Source organism: Phaenicophaeus curvirostris, chromosome 4 (assembly GCF_032191515.1).
Source record: "Phaenicophaeus curvirostris isolate KB17595 chromosome 4, BPBGC_Pcur_1.0, whole genome shotgun sequence".
Lineage (NCBI taxonomy): Eukaryota > Metazoa > Chordata > Aves > Cuculiformes > Cuculidae > Phaenicophaeus > Phaenicophaeus curvirostris.
The window spans coordinates 67281807-67301989 of NC_091395.1; the positions used below are offsets into that span (position 1 = coordinate 67281807).

A 20183-nucleotide genomic window follows, 5' to 3' on the forward strand; every position below is an offset into this window, starting at 1 on the left:
TGCTCCATGGCATGGGACAAGAGGCTAGGTTTGTGTGTGCATTTTCACAACAATATTTAGATATGTTTCAGATCTTCTGTTTCATGATTGTCTTTATTCATGGTAAAAGAAAATGTTGATTGGTGATGCAGGACCTTGGTTTTATAAATGACTGCTTATCATTCCTTACAGTCACATAGCTCAGTCTAGTTTTCATCTTGAAATGTGTTTTTTTCAGCTAATCAGCTCTTATTGTTGTCTTTACTTATGAAGTCTGCTTTAGGCATTTAAAATATCTTTTGGGCTCCCAGCACAGTAGTCTGAATACTTCATTTTCTCTTTGTTCTTACTACTTTGTGGGAAGCCAAGGATGTACTAGAACTGCTTTTCTCAGGGGACCTGTGACACAAACAAAAGAAAGACCACACAGCCAAGAAAGGATCAAATTGCATGAAATGCGGTTTAGAAGATAGGAATGGAAGGCAAATACTTTCATCCAGAATCTCTCTGTTGATCTTTTGCTTATACTTTCCAGTCATTTAAAAATGTGCTTCTTGTAATGGCTGGGGATACCTCACAGTTCACAGTGGAGCTGGATTTCTGGATGAAAGCTATTTAGGATACAAGAACAAGATATTCCAAATCCCATCCTGAGGAGTTTGCCACACCAGCACCATGATAGACAGGAGTGATAAACACCCCTTACTCATACTTATGGCCTCAAGCTCCACTAGGAGGTTTAGGCTGAACATTAGGAAAAAAATTTTCCTGGAAAGGGTCATTGGGCACTGGAACAGGCTGCCCAGGGAGGTGGTTGAGTCACTTTCCCTGGAGGTGTTTAAGGCACGGGTGGATGAGGTGCTGAGGAGAATGGTTTAGTGTTTGATAGGAATGGTTGGACTCGATGATCCGGTGGGTCTTTTCCAACCTGGTGATTCTATGATTCTATAATAAAACACTACTGTGCGTTTTGAAGACAGCCCCTTTTGGTGCTTTTTCAGTTAGAATTTCAGTGGTCTTTTCTGGGTATGAGAGCTCAGGCTGGGATTTCTCTTCTCCTTGTAGAACATCATTTTGGCCAGCTAGAAGCTAAGTGGAAAGGAGTCCTGTTCTCCCTGTGTTCAAATAAGAATTTGAGATGCTGTGTATGAGACAGCACAGGCTCCATGTACACGATGGTGAGGCTATGTGGGTAAGGCACTTAAAGGGGGAGATGATGCTCCTGCTTCTCTTCTGAGACCGCTAGCATATGATATATGCACTGCACACCACTCATTTTTTTAGTGTCCATAACTGGAGGGCAAAATACGTTAAAAGTAAGATCTTGGCTTCACTGAGTCATGTGGTGGTAAGCCAAGATTTTTTTGAAGATTTTCATCAGTAGAGTCCAAATTTGAGTTTGCAGAAATCTTTTCCAAAGACCATTTAACACCAGCTCATTTAAGAATTCTACTTACCAAAGTAATCACATTTGAAAAACCAGTCCTTGGATTCCTATATATCCTAGAAAAACACATTAATGGCACTGAATGACATTGTAATCTGAGAGGTGTTATATTTTCTTCAAATGATAACATAAAGGTACTAAGCCAACTGAAAATGCATATGATATGGCTATAGAGAAAATTACACTCCAGTGCCTTGACAGGCACTTACATTTCTGATGCCTGTTTTTATTTAAGCTCTCTCATACATGTCTCTCTGGGTATACTCCGGTCCACTCTCTGATGGATACCTGGGCTTGCTGACCAGCCACAATTAATTCAGCCAGCTGAACTTGACATTTATAATCTCTTTTCTTATAGACCCAGAGGAGCACTATGACAGTGGTTCTGAAAAATTATTCAAAATTTGGCCTTGTTGAACCTCATGGGGTTCATGTGGAACCACTTCTCCAGCTTGTCCAAGTTGCTCTGGATGACATTACAGCCTTCTGGTGTGTCAGCTGCAACACTCAACTTGGTGTCTTCTGCAAACTTGCTAAGGGTGCACTCGATCCCACTGTCTATTAAACAGCGCTAGTCCCAGTCTGGACAGTTGAGGGACTACACTTGTCAACTATCTCTATTTGGACATCGAGCTGTTGACCACTACCCTCTGGATGCAATCATCCAATCAATTCCTTCTCCACTGAACAGTCCATCCACCAAATCTGTATTTCTCTGTTGCTTGTCAGTGTGAAGCTAAGCAGGTCCGACATAAGGTGGAGTATGTAAATAGCTTGCTCTGAGCTGGCAATGCTTTCTGGCACCCCGACTTCCTCAAAGAGTAAAGCTGGAAGTTGGTCTTGCATTCTGGTGCAATGTAGTTTACTTCAAGAAGAAAGAGCTGTTCCCAGCACAGTATTCTATAGGAAAATGTTAAAAATCATATCCTGCACACATTTCTTTGGATATCGGTATTCTGAAGGTGTCCTGTTAAGCAGGTTTAAAGGAAGAACCTAATTAATCAAAATTTTTATGACTTAATCTTTTTGATGAGCCATTGGTTCTGTTTTGTTCCTTAATCACAGAAAAACAGAAGAGGATAACTCAGTAAAATGAACAGCTGAGGAGAAATTAGAAACACGCAAATCCCCAGTTGAATTAAGGAGCTCACAGTCGCAGTAGCTCAGAGAGCTAAAAGCATGGCTAGGACAACCAAAACCAGCTTTTGCGCTGGTAACAATCTTGTCCTGAAGCCTTGTAGACTGCAGGAGTGGAGAAAAATCTTCTCCCATAGAGATTAGTTTGACATGTGGATCATAAGGTATTTCTCATATCTGTACAATACTTAGCAGTTCTGGATTGGATCATGATATTGCTAGCACTAAATGAATTAACGCTAGCAGAGGTTTTAATCCAAAATATTAGCTTTTTTGAAAAGCAGGGAGAAGTATTTGATTAATTGATGGAACTGTTCTCAGAGTTTAACCCATGGCTAGTATTTAAGACATTATAGCCTTTCTCTTACTCTTTCTGAATGTCCTGTACTTGCTTTCTTGACCCCTCATAACTGTGGCTTGGCTACCCTAGGCAATTAATTTTATCATAAGTGTCTCACACACTTGAAATACTTGTAGATGATTCCTGAATATCCAATTAGTCATTATTTGGCCAAGAAAAGCTCATATTCAGTAGCTAAAATAATTTCTCATAATGAGTACCATAATATTTGTTACTCCTCTCCAAGTCCCTTCCAATTCATTAATGCTTTTCCTGAAATGAAAGCTCATGCTTTTAATGCCATTGTATGTACAACAATGTGACAGAAGTTTTCTGGAGAGTGTAAGCCTTGATGGGCTAACAAAGCAGGGAAACTGGAAAGTGAGGAACTGGGGTCTATTAAGTGTGTCCCCCATCAGTTATCTACAAAATAAAGCACTCAAAACCACTTCCCAAAATGCTTCCCAGCACCTTTACAAACATGCAAAGCAAGCCCTAGAGGAAATTTTTTTGGAATGTTTTGGCATTAATGTTCTGTGAGACAGGGAAAAGAGATGAAGTGAAATGAGTCTCAAAATAGGACTGTCAAGTTATTTTCTGGTGGAGCTTACATTAATTTTTAATACTCCATCTGTGATCAGAAGAAAAGGAAGACCTTTAGTTCTCAGCACAGATCTTTTTTGAGCACACTTATTTTTCCTTATAGCCATTAGGTATTCAGTTCTATGATTCATTGACTTATTTGTATTATTTTTCTTGCTTTATGGGAGTCAGGCAAAGTCACCTTTGGGCCTCATCTTGAACTCAGACCACAAAGTACATTACCAGCAACCCGTTAGCAGTAATCCTGCTTTGCTGCTTTATACGTAGGAGCAATAAGAGGCAGCCTTTGAGGGGATAACAATGTCTTCATGTCAGTTCTATCTTTTTAATTATTAAGTTTAAATAATCCTGTGTGCTTATAACAGGGTTTGGTGATTGGTGTGTGCTAATCTGCACATGTTTTCCTGCATATAGAATCATATATTAATTTTGTCCCTTTTTGGCACCATCTGGTGCCACGTTCCCTTCCAGGTTTTTGAATCAATTCTGCCTTTGATCATGGCTGAATTTTAACTAGACATGACTTTCTCCTGTCATGAAAAGGAACTTTCTGAGTGGCTTCTCACTGATCAAGCAAGCACAGAGATCACATGAAGGGTATGCTAAAAGACAGACATGTGTTCAGTATAATCTTTATAGGATGGTAAGGCTTTCTGCTGCTTTAATTGCATTCCTTTGCATTATGATAGAATCAGTTCAGTGGATTACCTGGAAGTGGTTTAAGGAACTAACTCTTGGGTCATTGACTTAGTTAATCTGTGACAAGTCAGAAGATGAAAACAGAATTTAATTATCACTGGTGGTACTTGTATCGAATGTAAATTACTTATTATTTTTCCCAGGAGCTTCAAATTTATTTATTATATTTAACCAAGGAGGAAAGTATTCGTGACCCTAATATATTAACAAGGGGAAAAAATCCACCCACTCATTACTTGCTTTTGTTTCCAACATATGAGAAAAATTAAACAGGAAAGAAATTATAAAACAAATTATATTACAAATTATATGACAAAACGACAAATATGAAAAGAAAATAATTGAAGTCCAATTTTGGAGCCATTGTGGGACATTTAATTTTTGCAGCATGGCTAGGCTGGTTCGTATTGAGGGAGGTCTACTGTAACATTATTCCTTCTTCCTCAGCGTGCTGGTACAAATATGGACTTGGTCAATAGTGATCAAAAATGATTTCTAGAGGCTTAAGGGAATTTGTGAAGTATTTAAGACACAAATCACAGAATCACAGAATCACTAGGTTGGAAAAGACTCGCTGGATCATTGAGTCCAACCATTCCTATCAATCACTAAACCACGTCCCTCAGCACCTCATCCATCCGTCCCTTAAACCCCTCCAGGGAAGGTGACTCAACCTCCTCCCTGGGCAGCCTGTTCCAGTGCCCAGTGACCCTTCCTGTGAAAAATTTTTTCCTGATGTTTAGCCTGAACCTCCCCTGGCGGAGCTTGTCCTGTCCCCTGTCACTTGGGAGAAGAGGCCAGCACCCTCCTCTCTACAACCTCCTTTCAGGTAGTTGTAGAGAGCAATGAGGTCTCCCCTCAGCCTCCTCTTCTCCAGGCTAAACAACCCCAGCTCTCTCAGCCGCTCCTCGTAAGACTTGTTCTCCAGCCCCTTCACCAGCTTTGTTGCTCTTCTCTGGACTCGCTCCAGAGCCTCAACATCCTTCTTGTGGTGAGGGGCCCAGAACTGAACACAGTTTCGGTCCATGATCCATTCCAGTTTAGAGTCTTAGAGTACAGTGTAGGAAAACTCTTGTTCGAGTTGTTGTCAACTCTGCTCTCTACTCTTAGTTTCACCATTTCTGGTTCTCAGGAAGTTGCTAAGTCACTCCCTGTCTGTCCTGAGAGCAGGTCCCCTTCTCTACCCTGTTCTGCAGGAACTGAAAGAAGTAAAAAAAGCAGGATGGGTATTCGTTTCTGCAGTGAAAATGAACATATTTCCTGTATTAAACTTATGTAAAGTCCTAAAATTATGTCTGTTGACTTTGTACTGGAGCAGATATGATGTGCTGACATAACACCATTCATCTGCCTTCACTAGCACCTAGTGGGGGAGAGAATAACAAGCCACAAAGTAGCATGTTGATTAGCTCTTAGTCTGTTTAGGCCCTTCAGAAAACAGTTATCTGGACAGCACAGCCTCTGTTTACTGTTCAACCTATCAGCTGAGCCAAAATAAAAAGAAACAGGTAATAATAACTAGTCTGAGTTTGATACACTAATGGTTTCTGACAACAGTAAGAATCACGAGAATGAAGGCGAGTTAAAAATACTGTATTTAATCCCACTTTGCATACTCACCAGGGTCATAAAACTGTTTTGGTATTTAGTCCTGTCTGAAGATTTCTGCATTGCTGTTGTACTGTGGACTGCAGGCTAACAGAAAGGTCTTATCAGGAAAGAGGTAGTGAGCCATAAAATCTAGTAATACTATTCAACTTAACATTATTGTAGTGATTCAAGTGCAAACAATTAAACCCTGCTGATGCTGATATATCTGCTCATCTCTCTGGGATTTGCTTCTTCATTTTTAAGATTCTTTTAGATTTGGAGTGAGTATATCCTATTTAAACCTAAGCAACAACTTGATGTAAGCTCCTTGGAAAGTCTTCCAGGTCTAATGAAACAAAAAAATGAAAAGGCAGAGGTGAAGAATTCCCTATATTCCAAACCACCCCTTCTCTGGCTGCTTTTTCATGCTTTTATGTTTTGATTGTATATCTGTGCAATACCTGCTAGTCATCCCATTTGATATAGTCAGAGTTAACACACAATAAACATATGAGAAGGACAACCGGCATACACAGAGTACTAATAATGATCTGAAAAACCGCCAAAAAATGTGGAAATGCTGGATAGATGTAAATATTGTACAGATGGGAAGAGCAGTAGCTGAACTACTGCTTACCTCAGAAAGATGCAGGTCTCCAGGGGTACCCAGAGGAGGCAACCATGCACTTAGGAATGGATACAGCTTCACAGAAAGACACAAAATAAAGTTTAGATTCAACTCCCATGGAAAGGAGGAAAAGCACAGGCAATCTAAGGTAAGAATAAACAAAGTAACCCTTTCAGACCTTCTGTTCTACATGCCTTACAGTACACAATCATAGGAGCATTTATAGACAGTGGTGTCAAAGTAATAAATTTTACCTTTGTTGCTAATTACCTTAATAACATTCTTAGGCCCCCATCTACCCTACTTTGTAAATTTTTTATCTTCATACCAAAAATACATCCTGCTTGTACTAAAACAGGCCTGTAAGTTTGGAGCTTGTGGGATGTCAGCTATTGAGGGGTTTATTTAGTTGGTGCAGTGGAGCTTGTTAAGGAGGTAATGTTTCTGGGTGCCAGATCCAGAAAATCAGGAACACAGGGATTACCATTTACTGCTCCAGTGCCCTGGGGTGTCTCTATCCCAGATCTGCAGGTACAGTTGCTGCTGCTCCAAATTGCAGGTTCAGCCAGCAGTGAGGCTAAGCCTGTCCCATAGTGACATGCACAAAGACACATCTGCATACATGGATGATGTCACATGTGTTTACCAGCACTGACAGCACTCACATAAATACAAGTACAGAGAGTCCAGTCTCGTTGTCTCTCTCTGACTCTTCAGGATTGAAGTTTACTAGTGAAAAGACACATGCTTCCACTCTGGGTTCACATGTATGCTCACATTTACCAGTCCCACAAATATCAGCACAAGCTCTCAGACAATGTCTGCCCCTGGGCCCCTTACCCAGCCACTGATCCAGACCTTGGGCCTTTCCAGATGCAAGTCTTGTCCTACTTGCCCACTAATCCAAACTGAAGTTCACAAGAAAACCATGCATGCACCCATATGAACATAAAGATTATATTCACTCAGGGAATATAAATGCATCCAGGTGTCTCCAGTTGCTGACACACCTTGCAGCTTGTACCTTGGTCTCTCCAGTTGCTGGCACTTTGACCTTTCAGTGCTCACACCTAGGTCTACATAAGGGAGAAAAGCTAAGAAAGGATTGAATATGGAAATAGACTAGATTGCAGGGATCAGACACAGGATTCAGTCAGATAAGCGTATCACTCAGGAGTCTGCCTGAATGTAGCATTCCCCTTATCCCACTCCTCTCTGATCTTCCTAATCTTAGGCCTCCCTGATCCACTCTGGTCCTTCCCTTTGCTCCCTTCCCTAAGCATGCCATAATAAATTTTGCAGGGTCCCTGAAGTCACTTCTAATAACCCATAATGTTAATGATAATCACATCTCATGTATCTTAACAGTGACAAAGTTCAGGCTCACCCTCTTAAAGGCTGTGCCCAAATCATTCCTTTAACCGTCCATCAGTCAGTGACCAACATCTTCTGGTCCCTGTTAATGTCCCCTTCATCACCTGCTCAGTAATTCCTGAGTGTGCGTGGGTTTAATTCATCTTTTTCCTTGTTACTTGTTTATTCTGTTATACTGAATAGTCCTTAACCAGATAACTTACTGAACGAAGTGCTCTTTTATTATGTATACCCATGCAGAGCTCACTTGGCAGCATGTTGGTGTGTAGAGGAGCCATACAACCCACTACACCTCAGACTGTTGCAAGGGATCAGCTAACCCTGAGCTGGGCCAGTTCTCCCATCCTCACTTTTCAAACAAACCTGAACATGTAAACCTCAGACTCAGCCTCTTTTATGTGCCTCCCTCTAGGGGAATTTAGTTGATTACATTATCATACAGTACCATAACTCCCTAATGATATCTCTGACAGTGATCAGCAGGAACCAGTGTGCTCTGACTGCAAGGAAAATGCTCTGCTCTCATGTGTAAGCATGTATCTGTTCTCAAAGGAATATGAACTTCCTGGAAGGATAGGATGTTTTTATCTCTTTTGGTCTAGATTTTTTTAAGAAAAAATCCTTTTTCCTGTGATGCAGGATATTTTTTGGTGTGTAGGTAAGACATGAGGAGTTCACATCCTACCTAAAGCAAACTTCTCCACCATCTGTGTTGCACAGTGATGAAAAAATATAATGCATATTTCTTAAAAAAACCCACCCAAAAGAAACACAAAAAAATTTTAAAAGCTCAGTTTCAGACAAACTTAACGGATTTATCATCCAGCGGAAGTCTGTACTGCTATTCTGAGATCTTATCTACATTTTTGTGAAGTTATTTTTTTCAAAAATAGACAGAAAATACTGGTATCCCTCCAAGTTTACTTCTGTAAGTTGGATCTTATCTTAATTAAAATGCCTAGGAGGAGCGTGTGGAGCGGGATCCTGGTAGCTATTTTGTGGATTCCCTTTCTCGCTGTGCTGGGAGGAATGTAGCTTAGTCTCCTCGCTGTCATGTTATGTTTTAAATTTGCAGTTAAGCGGGTTATGAAATACCATTCTTTGGAAGGAAAGTCGCTTTCAGTTCTTTCCTTTTCTGTGTCTCTTTTCCCCACGCTTTCTCCAGCGAGTTGCTCTCTGCTTCAGTGAGACACACTAATGAAGCTCCTATGTCCCTTAGGAAAACTGGTCCATGAAGACCAAAGACGTCAGACCCTTGGCTGAGGAGCAGGCAGGCGCATCCCTGCAGGGACCCCGCTTTGCTCTAGCTGGTTATGAAATTGTAAACCAGGCTGCAAGAGGGAGACAGTCAGGAGGCAGAGGGGAGGGGGAGCTCATTCCTCCTCCTTCTCTGTCTCAAAGCCTCTTGCTTTCCAAGCTCAAATGCTAGCTGAAATCTGACGCCTGGACCGCATATACTGTGAGACGTGGGCATGCCCTTGCAGTGCACTGATTTCCTCTGCAGTTTGGAAAGCCAGAGCCGCGCTGAGGCTCCAAGCAAGGAACTGCTCCATCAGGCAGCGAGTGCCACATCACTGTGCTGCCTGTGCCAGGGGCTCCAGCATGGTCCTGAGGGTCCTGCTCCTCCTTGGTGGGCTCCTTAGGGCTGCTGAGCCTGCACCCCGCTGTGAAACCGGCCAGGAGACCCTAGGTAAGGCTGACCACCCCAAAACCCACCCTTCCTCTCTTCTTCCTTCTCTTGAAGATGAAGCTTCCAGGCAAGACAGACAGGAACTGTCACTCTCTCCTAGAGAGAAGGGGATCAGCTCTTCAGAAATCTGCAGACTGCCAGTGATTGATAGGAATGGTTGGACTCGATGATCCTGTGGGTCTTTTCCAATCTAGCGATTCTGTGATTCTGTGATGAAACTGCCCTTGTGCTTGGGAAGCCTGGATGGGAAGGCAGGCAGCGGTGCGGCACTGCAACAGAGAAACAAGTCTGTGATGTAGGGGAACGTAATGTTTCTTCATTCCTGTCTTTTAGGGCCAGGTGTAGTTGTGTCTTTCTGTCAGTTTATGGAATTCCCAGTTGGTAGGATCTCCGTCGCTGTGGTAGGGAATGTAGAGGATTTGCCCCATCTCTGGCCTTGCCTTCTAGGAATGTGCAGTCAGATTGCAAGATTATGAACTTTTGACCTTCTGTGTGCTTTTCTGTTTAAGACAAAATCTTCGCTTTACATTTAGCTTTAGGTCATTTATTTCGAGTCCAAAGTATGAGAAGATTTATTAGGATTTGACAGCTGTAGGGTGTGTTTTAGCTTGCTATAAGCAATATGGAATTTGCATGAATTGATTGGCTGGAAAAGTAGACTTACGCCTCAGAATAAAGATTAGATAGGAACATGCTGCTAAACAGATTGAAAGCTTTTGATTCAATAACTAGCTGATTAATTAAAAAATATTAACAGTACCTTTTAAAAATAGATGGTGTTTTTAATCAAGTGAACTTTCATTTATGTAGGGATGGTAGAGAGCTTAATTACCGTATAGTGGTAAGATCTGTTCCTGGAAAACTATTTTCAGAGGATTCAAACTCAAAATTATTCAGAAAAATATTTATTTTATGGGAATAGAGGAAGGGGTAAGTTAACCTGAAACTGACCTTTATGTTACCCTAGGGAGTTCAGCAAATTTCCGTGCTTGAATATAAGCCTTAGACTGTCACTGGCATTGAACTGCTACACGATCCAGTCCATGTGCCATGTACTGCATATAATTTGAGAGAGCTGTTCCCACGAACATCAAAGTGAGGTTTACCGCAGCCTGAAGGGATTTTATTTTTGGATAAAGCTGCACAAAGAGAAGTGTTGTAGACTATTTACAGCCAATTACAGGAAGAGGCCATGTGTTTGCAGCACACCCTTTCTCTGTGAGGTACGATTCTTCTCCAGTTTCAGCTGATCAAAGTTTTGCCATGGGCTAGTAATACCGGCAACCACAAATGCAGGGATCATCGAGGAGTAACTCTACTGTGGCAGAATTTTTGTGTTTGCCTGCAGCTTTGCTGTCTTTCAGTGAGGGCTTGAGGAAAGGTAGACAACAGAAATGCACCTTGCATGTGGCGAGACTACACTGCTGAATGCTTCCCTAGAGGGATGGATTATGGAAGGGAAAGTTAGCTGCCACTGTCACAATAAGCAACATAAAGAAGGGGCACACTTCACCCTGCAGGGGTATCAGAATGGGGAATAAAGTAGCAGCTTGGACATTGGGAGACCTGTTAGATTTCTCAAGGGGAGGTAAAGTCATGTCAGACCACATGAAGAGAAAGGGGACTGTGGTGCTGAACATCTTCATGAGGAGACCTTGCAGAGATCTCCTCTTAACTTCCAGGGCAGTAGGTTGTGTCTTTAGATGTAGCAGTGGGACTTTCTCCCCTGTTTTGGGATCCCTTGTGCAGATCTCTGGATCTCAGTAGTCAGACCTGCAGGGAGGAGACCTGCCTTGAGCTGTTTGTGCAGGAGAGCAGTAGGAACCGGTGCAAATGTCTGACTCGCAGCAAAGCTGGAGCTGGTTTCTGCAGGCTGTCTAGCCTTCTTGGTGATATTTGCTCTGCTGTGACTCATTTTTCTTTTTAAATAAGAAGCAAAAGTGAAGCATGGCTAACAATACCAAGATCCTTACAAAATACTTTGTGCTTCTCTGTTTAGTAAAATGAGGAGATAATTACTGCAGTCCAACCCTGCGTTATGGCACAGGCATCATACAATGTGGGGAGCTTTTTGAGCAGCATCTGAGAACCATGGCACAGGCAGATCCCTTCTCCCCCAGTAAACCACTGTCTCTCCCAGCAATAAGATGCTACATTGCCCCATTGTGAGGCAGCACTTCCAGACCCTTATGAGTTTTACTGGCCTCCTAGGCTCCAGTTGGGGTGAGAAAAGTACAGTTTAGCATGTTTCCCCTGCGAGGTGGCCAGCCTTTGGTGGAGGGACCTATCAGCACAGTTTGCTGTTTTATCCAAGTGGTGCACGTCTCTGCTGCTAACTGATGTATTCCAGCGGTAGTTACTTAAATGCAGCACTTTGCAATCACTGACAACAAAAACAAAGTAGAAACAGGCTGAAGTCACATGCCTGGAAATACTAAAAGCAGATGACTTTCCTCGCAGCTGGAGCCAGCTCTAGCTTTGAGATGCTACCAGGGGTCAGGCTAAAGCTGCGAAAAAACAGTGGTAAACCCTTTCCTCATCTCTTATGTTCAGATAGTGCTTTACTGGTGACTTCTGGGGCAGAGGTACAGCAGAGCTCGAGTGCGTGTGCGGACACCAAGGGCTGAAAGGGTGAGCGCAGAGGGAAACACCAGCTCACCCGCTGACTCCGTCTGTGGTGCCACCGTGTGGGCTTCTCAGCTCCAACAGGCGGCTTTGGGGAAGGCATTGGAGCTGGACTGGGTTTAGAGGCAATGCCTGAGCCTTTTGGGCCCCCTGCTCCCTGCCCGGGGCGTTTCGGGTACATGCACAGCCTGTTGGGTGTCACTTCTGAGGACCGGAGCTGTTGGATTGGAAGCTGCGGAGGTGGGAGAGCGGCTGGGTCGCTGCTCTCAGGGCTGCCCTGGCTTGCACGCTTGTTGCTTGTGGGCTTCCTCTCACCTACCTTGGCATTTCCCATCATCTTGGCTCGCTTTGCTCCTGGGCCAGAGATTTCTGCATCCTACAGGTTTAAGCACCGGAGATGGAAGGGGGTAGGGAGCAATGAAGAAGAGAGCTGGGGATGGAAAATCCAGCAGTTTGTGGGGCAGAGGTACTGTATTTCCTCAGGCACCCATTACAGCTTTTATGGCTCTTCCCCGAGCCGTGGCATTGAGTAAAGTTCATCTTCTTCTGGAAAGTTAGACTGACTGAAATACTGCCTTCACATATGATAGTTTTGTGCATATGGCACATCTGGCCTCTTCTCCCAAGTGACAGGGGACAGGGCAAGAGGGAATGGCCTCAAGCTCCACCAGGGGAGATTTAGGCTGGACATTAGGAAAATATTTTTCACAGAAAGGGTCATTGGGCACTGGAACAGGCTGCCCAGGGAGGTGGTTGAGTCACTTTCCCTGGAGGTGTTTAAGGGACGGGTGGATGAGGTGCTGAGGGGCATGGTTTAGTGTTTGATAGGAATGGTTGGACTCGATGATCTGGTGGGTCTTTTCCAACCTGGTGATTCTATGATTCTGTGATAGAGATGTTATGTGTTTCCCCTCCCCTTCTTTAGGGTTTTGGAGCATCTCTCTTAGGAGGAAAGGCTGAGTGAGCTTGGTCTGTTTAGCCTGGAAAAAAAGAAGACTGAGAGGAGACCTCATCAGTTCTTATAAATATCTGAGGGGCAGGTGTCAGCCTCTTCTCTCTGTCGCCTAGCGACAGAATGAGGGGCAACAGGTACAAACTGAAACACAGAAAGTTCTACCTTAACATGTGGAAAAAATTCCTTACTGTGAGGGTGATGGAACACTGGAAAAGGCTGCCCAGGAGGTCGTGGCATCTCCTTCTCTGGAGCTATTCAAAACTCTCTTGGATGCATTCCTGTGCAGCCTGCTCTAGGTGAACCTGCTTTAACAAGGAGGGTGGACAAGATGTTCTCTAGAGGTCCCTTCCAACCCCTACCACTCTGTGATTTTATGAATCTCTGGCATTCCTGTTTCTCTGGCATTTCTTTCCCTCTGGCATTCTCCGTGCTGTGGTTTATTTGCTAGGTGGCAAAACAAAAACCCATTGCCTTCCATGAGCTTCATGCTGGCCCCAGCTTCAGGGGACTATTAGTTCACTCGCTGTGTGCATTTCTAATATATTTTTTGTGCTGAAACCCCTGCCTCTGCACACACACAGAGGCAGAGCCTCTCCAGCTACTGCTGCTTTCATGTGTGTGGCTGCACTGGGTGACGTGGGAGTGGTGTGGGGTCTGCTTCTCTGCTCCAGGGCCAGTGGTGCCAGCTAGGTCCCTTGCTCTGCTGTGGCTGGCACACGCAGGCACTGACACCAAGCACGGCCACAGCACTGTGCTATCATGCGTGTGAAAGCCCAAGCTGTAGGAATTTCGCCTGCTGCGCTAGAGATGGGTGTGTGCAAGTCTTGTCAAAACAAAAAAATGCAGAACTAGCGTCTACATCACACACAATCACAAGATGAGAAATTCTAGTTCTCGTAAACCTGGGTTTCATCACCAAGTCATGTGAGCTTCTCTGGAAACTCTGATCTTCAGCTACATTTGACACGGAAAATGCGATCACAAACAGCCATTTACATGTGTAAAGTAAGTTGAAATTAAAATACATGGGTATATTCTTTCACTGTCGAAAGAGTTTATATATGATCTTAATCTGAAGGCAAAGTTTTCTTCAGAATACTTGTCAGGCATTGTCAAAGTGTACGTGTGTAAACAGATAGAAGTCAAACTCAAACCAAACCCCTACTGCCCTAAGCACAGTTAGGCTTTCAGCAAGGTGCGGTAACACTTATGGTTGACTCCCTTTAACATTTCATATTGGGTTAATGTCACAAGTACCACTGTTTGAGGGACGGCTGAGTGTGGAAGTTCCACGCAGAAGTCACGTTGTGAACATGGTGTTTGAGGCTGATGGGCCATGTCCTCATCTATTAATGGGTTTTTATGATAACCTAGGGCTTCTATGACTACTGAATCTTGTTTGGACAGAGTCACCTTCTCAGTGGGACACAGCTGTCACAGGTCAATAGAGTTTAAGGACTTAAGGTTGCTTTGCAGAAATAAAACTGAAATTTCAGTCCCTTTGTTCATCCTGTTGTAACTCCATTGATTTAATTGACGCTATTTCACTTGTACAGTGTTATAAAAGCACAACCCTATCTAACAGACAATATGTGACTAGGACAAAAATTTAAGATTCCAGTGTTATTAATATTTAGTCAAGGCTGTTGAATTAAGTATCAATCTTCTGTAACGTAAAAATGCCACATTTAGCTAAAACTCAGCTACCTGCAGAAACATCAAATGTGTTGTTAATTACAATAGTTCTCACACACCTAAACTAATGAAAAGACAGGTTAATGCTAGGGGGCTGCTTAGACTGTGTTTAGAGAGGTTGGAATGATGTTTTGGTAAATGTTTTGGAAGGGTTGTAGCACCAAAGATAAAACCTCGCGTTTTCAGACATAGTCCTCTGTCCAGTGACATTCAACTGAGCTGACTCAAAGGTAAGATTCTTACTGTGATAAGCTATTGGCCAAAGCACTTGGAGAGTAGAATCACAGAATCATTAAGGTATGAAAAGACCTTTAAGATCATCAAGTCCAAGTGTTCAAAGTACTGTGTCCTTAGTGGGAACTGAGCCCTAGAAAGTATATGGTCACAAAGTAAAGCTGTCATCATTGCTGTTGTTGTTTTGTTGCTTTGTTTTCCTAATTGATAATTTTTCCCTTCACAACTAGGAAAAGATCTTAGATGAGACCCAAAAAAGAGCTCTTAGATATTTCTTGGTTTGGGATTGTGCTTCTGTTCAGGATTTCCAGCTGGTAGGACTCCTTGGAGCAGCACTTACACACCAGAGATGCAGCTGAGATGGCACCAGGGATCCTGTCACTAGAGGCACTGAGACAGGCAATGGGGACAGAGAGGTGAACAGCAATACTCTTCCTCAGTTCTTTTAGGCTCCTACAACTCTAGCTCTGTATGAGATGCATCTGGACAATTAGAAGCAGGGCAGAATTGTTGGCCTCCACTGATGCTGTCTTTGAGCCAGTGCTGGGTGGCAGTCTCGATGTGCATCTGCACAGAATTTGACCTTTGGTGTGCAGGTAGCATGAACTCCCATCACACATAGGAAAGCTTCACCATCTTCTCACAGGCCTCAGACCAGTCCTGTGAGAGAAACAGTCCCAGAAGAGCCAACTACAGTGTCATTGCTGTAGGAACACCCTCAGTAATTCAATAAGAATGGGTGTTTGACTGAATGCCAGGCAGCAGGTGGGCTGTAAGGAAATGTGGTTAATAACAAATGGTGCCTTGCCCTTCCTGTTGTGATCTTGCTCTGCAAAGTGAAGGCAAAATAGTCTCTTTCAGGTGCTTTTAGGCTTCTTCATGTGAGGGATCAGGGCTAAAACAAGGCGAGTCTCACTGCCTGCACAGGCTCCTGCCAACTGCTTCTGCCCCTGTGCAAACTCATCACTCCCCTGGGCTGGTTGCAGCAATTGCTGGAGAGAAAGTGTTCTAACAGGAATTCAATCCTCTACTCACAAAAGCTTAGATGTATTCAGAAAAAGGAGTTAACCACGTGGGATGCTTTTTTGCAATCTCTTCTCCAGTTTTCCTGGAATTCCTTCTCTGTGGCTGGGGATGTCCTCCACTTCCACCCCTGTATATATATATGCCTTAGATATGTAGCTGTCTTTTCTTCTGAGCTTTCTCCTCAACCATCGGCCCCCTAGCCAAGCTACTTAACTGTCTTATTCCTCTGCCACTAGTCCCCTTACTTCTCCACTCCTCCTGCACCCTTCTCCTGGTGATTCTGATCCATTGTAGTATTCTGTCATGGACCTTGTCCTGCTCGTGTCCTTGTCCTGTAGCCAGGAGCTGGCTCCAGAGGCAGGCTGTGCTTTGCCATTTGCAGGTGCTGTTGCACTGTTTTGAGAAATGGTACAGGCCAGCCGTGTCTGCGAATTGCTGCTGACACTAAATTCTGTCTCTTCAATGTTACGAGGCAGATTATGGTTGAAAATACTGACTTGATGGACTGTGCAGAACCACAAGCAGTGTAATACTAATAGGATCAGAAACTGAAATGCTTTGTTTGGAAAGGTAGAGATTTTGACTGTAAACAGACTGAGATGAATATATGTCTTCCACTTTAATAAAATCTTGTAAGAAGCCCAGAAAGCTGGTAGGGGTTGTGCTGTTCTGTACAAGATAAATTATCTAATCTTCTTTGATCTGTCAGTCATAACAATGCACTTGTGTAAGCCTCACTGAATTATTTAGATACTTTGAATTTAATACTGGCCTTTGCACTTATTCCATATCCTCAAATGCACAAATCTCCTGTTGGCTTAACTCTTGAAAAGGCAAGTGGCCAAGCCATGGCACTGGAAGTAGCTGTTGAGCTCTATTGTCTGGGTGAGGGTTAATCACAGCAACTTGCTTCTTTCAGTGCTGAATCATCACGGGGAAAAAATGTAAGCTTGGCAGTAAAATATGTATGTGCTTCATTGTAGATTTTTAAGCTTTCTTTGCAAATTAAAACCAGAAGAATATATTATAGAGAGGGCTCAGAAAGCTTGAAATGGCTTTTCTCCCCTTCAATAAGTTATTTTATCCATAATCTTAAATAGAAGCTTTGCTACTGAAAGGACTTTTGTAGCTCTGATGGAATAGCTAGAGTATAAAAATAAACATAAAAATTTAAAAGGCTGTTCTGGGTCAGGAAGAAAAAGATCTCTCTGTACCAATCTTTCCACAGTTGGGACTATGAGAGGAGGCAGCACTCTCATCCTCTGAGCCCAGGGAAGCCTCTGCTCAAAAATCAGAAGAGGTGTATGCTCTTTTAAGTACAGAACAAGCAGCGACTGAAGCCTGCCAAGTTAATCTAGAGATGTGAGCAATCATTCCTCTTATGAAAAAGAGGCAGTGGCTAAACTCTTCTAGATGGCATTGCTGAAGCTTTGACAGAATGAGCTGTAACAGGGAGGGATGCAAATGTGCTGGTCATCTCTGTGCACAGAGATCCAGACCCATGGGTGCAGGGCTCCAGGAGCAGAGAGTGCATCTGCAGCTTGGGAGCTGGTCTCAGAGAGTTTCCTGCTGTCTGCTCTCCAGGCAGGCAGGCTCTGGCCCAGTTACGTGCATCAACACTTATTTGTATAAGTACATTCACTGGAGAATTATCTTTGGCCCTTGCAGAGCCGCACCCTCCAAAACATATGCAAGTGTTGGCATAAGGAAACATAGGAAAAGTCCAAACACCACATCAGCACACATACACATTTAAGACTTGCTGTAAAGCAAGGTCTGGTAAAAAACAGATCCTTTCTATTTTGCTTTTATCTATATTAACTCCTAATAATCTGAATGCTCAAGGTATTTCACTCTGTCGTGCTTACAAGACAGAGCTCTGGCTGATGTATGGATCATGTGGCAACTTGAACAGGACCGTGGTGGAGAGAGGTGTTACAATTTAGGCAGAGCTGGCCTCTGAGACAGCAGAAGTGATATAGATGTCTCTGGCAGAGAGAGATGGAGAGAAAACAGCACAGTATGCTGAAAAATGTGAGTCTTCGATCTAAGTTTAGGTTTAGATCTAGGTTGAGGACCCAGGAAGAAGTCAGTTTTGCTGTTAATCTACGAGCAAGTCTTGGTAGCTCTAAGTTTGTGAGGGACATCCTGGGCCAAAAGTAGTGTAAAAGCTTTATCCTTTGTTGAAGAATCACTCCTGCTTATCGCATACTGACATAAACAGCTTTAGTTGCCATTGGAAAGGTTTATATGGATTTGGGTTTCTCATCTGAAAAAATCAAAAAAACTATCTTCAGTTAGTGTTTTTGTCAATGGGTAACAGCCATATTAATAGGTCTATAAATAGATTAATAAATTGCATCTATCTATAACCATGGTAAAAATAAAATATAGCAGCCAGCTAGCAATCTGAAACCAGAGCTGTCCTTAGCTCTCCTGTGCTAACATCTACTCTGGCTCACATAAACAATCCAGTCCTCTTGTGAACCCAGCTACTCTATACGACTTAGCAAATTTTTGCATGTCTCTTCCATCAACCATCCATTGCTTCCTGACACCTCTCCCACTGGCCAGCTGGGCAGAAAGAGGCATCTGCTAAACTCAGCAAGGCTGCTGCTTCTCAGAGAGCCAGAGAGGAGGACCAGACCTTGTCTGCTGCATTTTCTCTTTGGTTTCCTCTACTTGTTCCAGCTTGTTGCCAGAACACCTTTTTGCTCCAGCTGAATAAGCAGAATACTGTGACTATTGAGAACAGGTTTGTGCCACGTATCAAACTGGCTGATGGCTATAGCACTCCTGCACAGTAATAACTGGTCTGTGGAAGATTGAGTCTGCCTCAGCTGGAGAGACAAACAAGAAGGACATTTGTGGCTTGGTCATGAAACCAGCAAAGGGGAAATGGCTCTTACCTTTGAGGAAATGTGAGCAGTTCTAGAAAGACCATTTGTATTCCCCAAATGAACCCCCATTTGTGCTCTTGGCACAAATGACCCTCTGGCCTGAAATAATAGCTACAATACAATCATTTTACGCTGAGGAGGAAAAAAAGTATCAAATATTTCTTAGCCAGCTTTCAAGGTAGTGAAGGGGATTCATTGCTAATGAACCTGGTGATGACCAGAGATAGTGTCACTCTGCTTATTGGGATGTGGTTGGACTCAAGCCAGTCCCATCCGCATCAATTTTTCCCTTCTGGCTGGCTCCAGACTTGTGTCCAAGGCCTCACAAGATGTTGTGGGTGTGATGGCATTGGGATGTAAGACTGTACAGGTTCGGGGAGGAAGTGACATCCAATTTTATCAGCAGGATTAATTGCTGGAGCTCCTCTAACAAGCAATCACTCTTTTCTCTTTCCCAGCTAGCACTGTACAAAATGCTATTCCTTGATTTTCCCCAGATGTAAAAATACATTCAGTGTCTGGCTGAGATGAAGCTTTTTTAGAAATCCTCTGGCCTTAATAAGCGAGTCACTGAGGGTATTGTGCCTAACTAAGGGGAACATTGATATCCTATAACATAAGGCACTGTTGATGAGCCAAGTATTGTTTACTGCTATTAGCATAGTGTGCAGAGACAGGAAAGGAGTTTAAATAGATATTTTTTCCAGCTTGCTCCTTACCAGAACTTGATGGTGTTGGAGATGGGTTGTTTCTCCTAGTTCTAATGCCTTATTTATTTTATGAGGTAATGTGGATAAATGACAACTCATAATATAGGGCTAAACTTATTTTCAACTAAATCTCTTCCTCCAAGATAAAATTCCAGGGTTAATTTTGTTCTCATTATAATGATTATTTTTTTTTTTGCTAAAGAATGATCAACTCATTAGCAATGCATATGCAGACAATTACATTTAAACATTTACACCTGGATGAAGGCATTGATTGCACCCTTAGTAAGTTTGCAGAGGACACTAAGCTGGGAGGTAGTGTCGATCTGCAGGAGGATACGGAGGCTCTTCAAAGGGATCTGAATTTGTTCTTATAAGGACAAATGCTTAGCTGACTGAGCAAGAAGCTAGATGCCTGTCCCCTCAGTAAGAGCAATGCAGCTATGTCCCCAAAATGTCACAAGGAAAACAGACCTATTGGTGTTTAAAAAACTTGCACATAATGTCTGGGCTCCTAAGAGGCACTGGTGGAAACGGCTCCAATACCTTGG

At 43.0% G+C, this 20183-nt stretch overlaps 2 protein-coding genes across 3 annotated transcripts in view; both read left to right on the forward strand.

Annotated features, from left to right (window-relative positions):
• TRMT44 (tRNA methyltransferase 44 homolog) overlaps window positions 1-20183 on the forward strand; it is a 335844-nt gene that overhangs the window by 205436 nt on the left and 110225 nt on the right. The window lies entirely within an intron of this gene.
• The window catches only part of CPZ (carboxypeptidase Z), a 34317-nt gene continuing 23291 nt past the window's right edge, over window positions 9158-20183 (forward strand). Inside the window, exons 1-2 of one of the 2 annotated variants that reach the window (XM_069856376.1) lie at window positions 9386-9487; window positions 17251-17384. Coding sequence is in view for 1 of the 2 variants with exons in the window: in XM_069856375.1 (XP_069712476.1) it covers window positions 9400-9487 (88 nt within the window). In the remaining variant the exon portion in view is untranslated. Of the gene's footprint in view, window positions 9488-17250; window positions 17385-20183 lie in introns of both variants that reach the window. The other variant, XM_069856375.1, reaches the window with a different exon arrangement.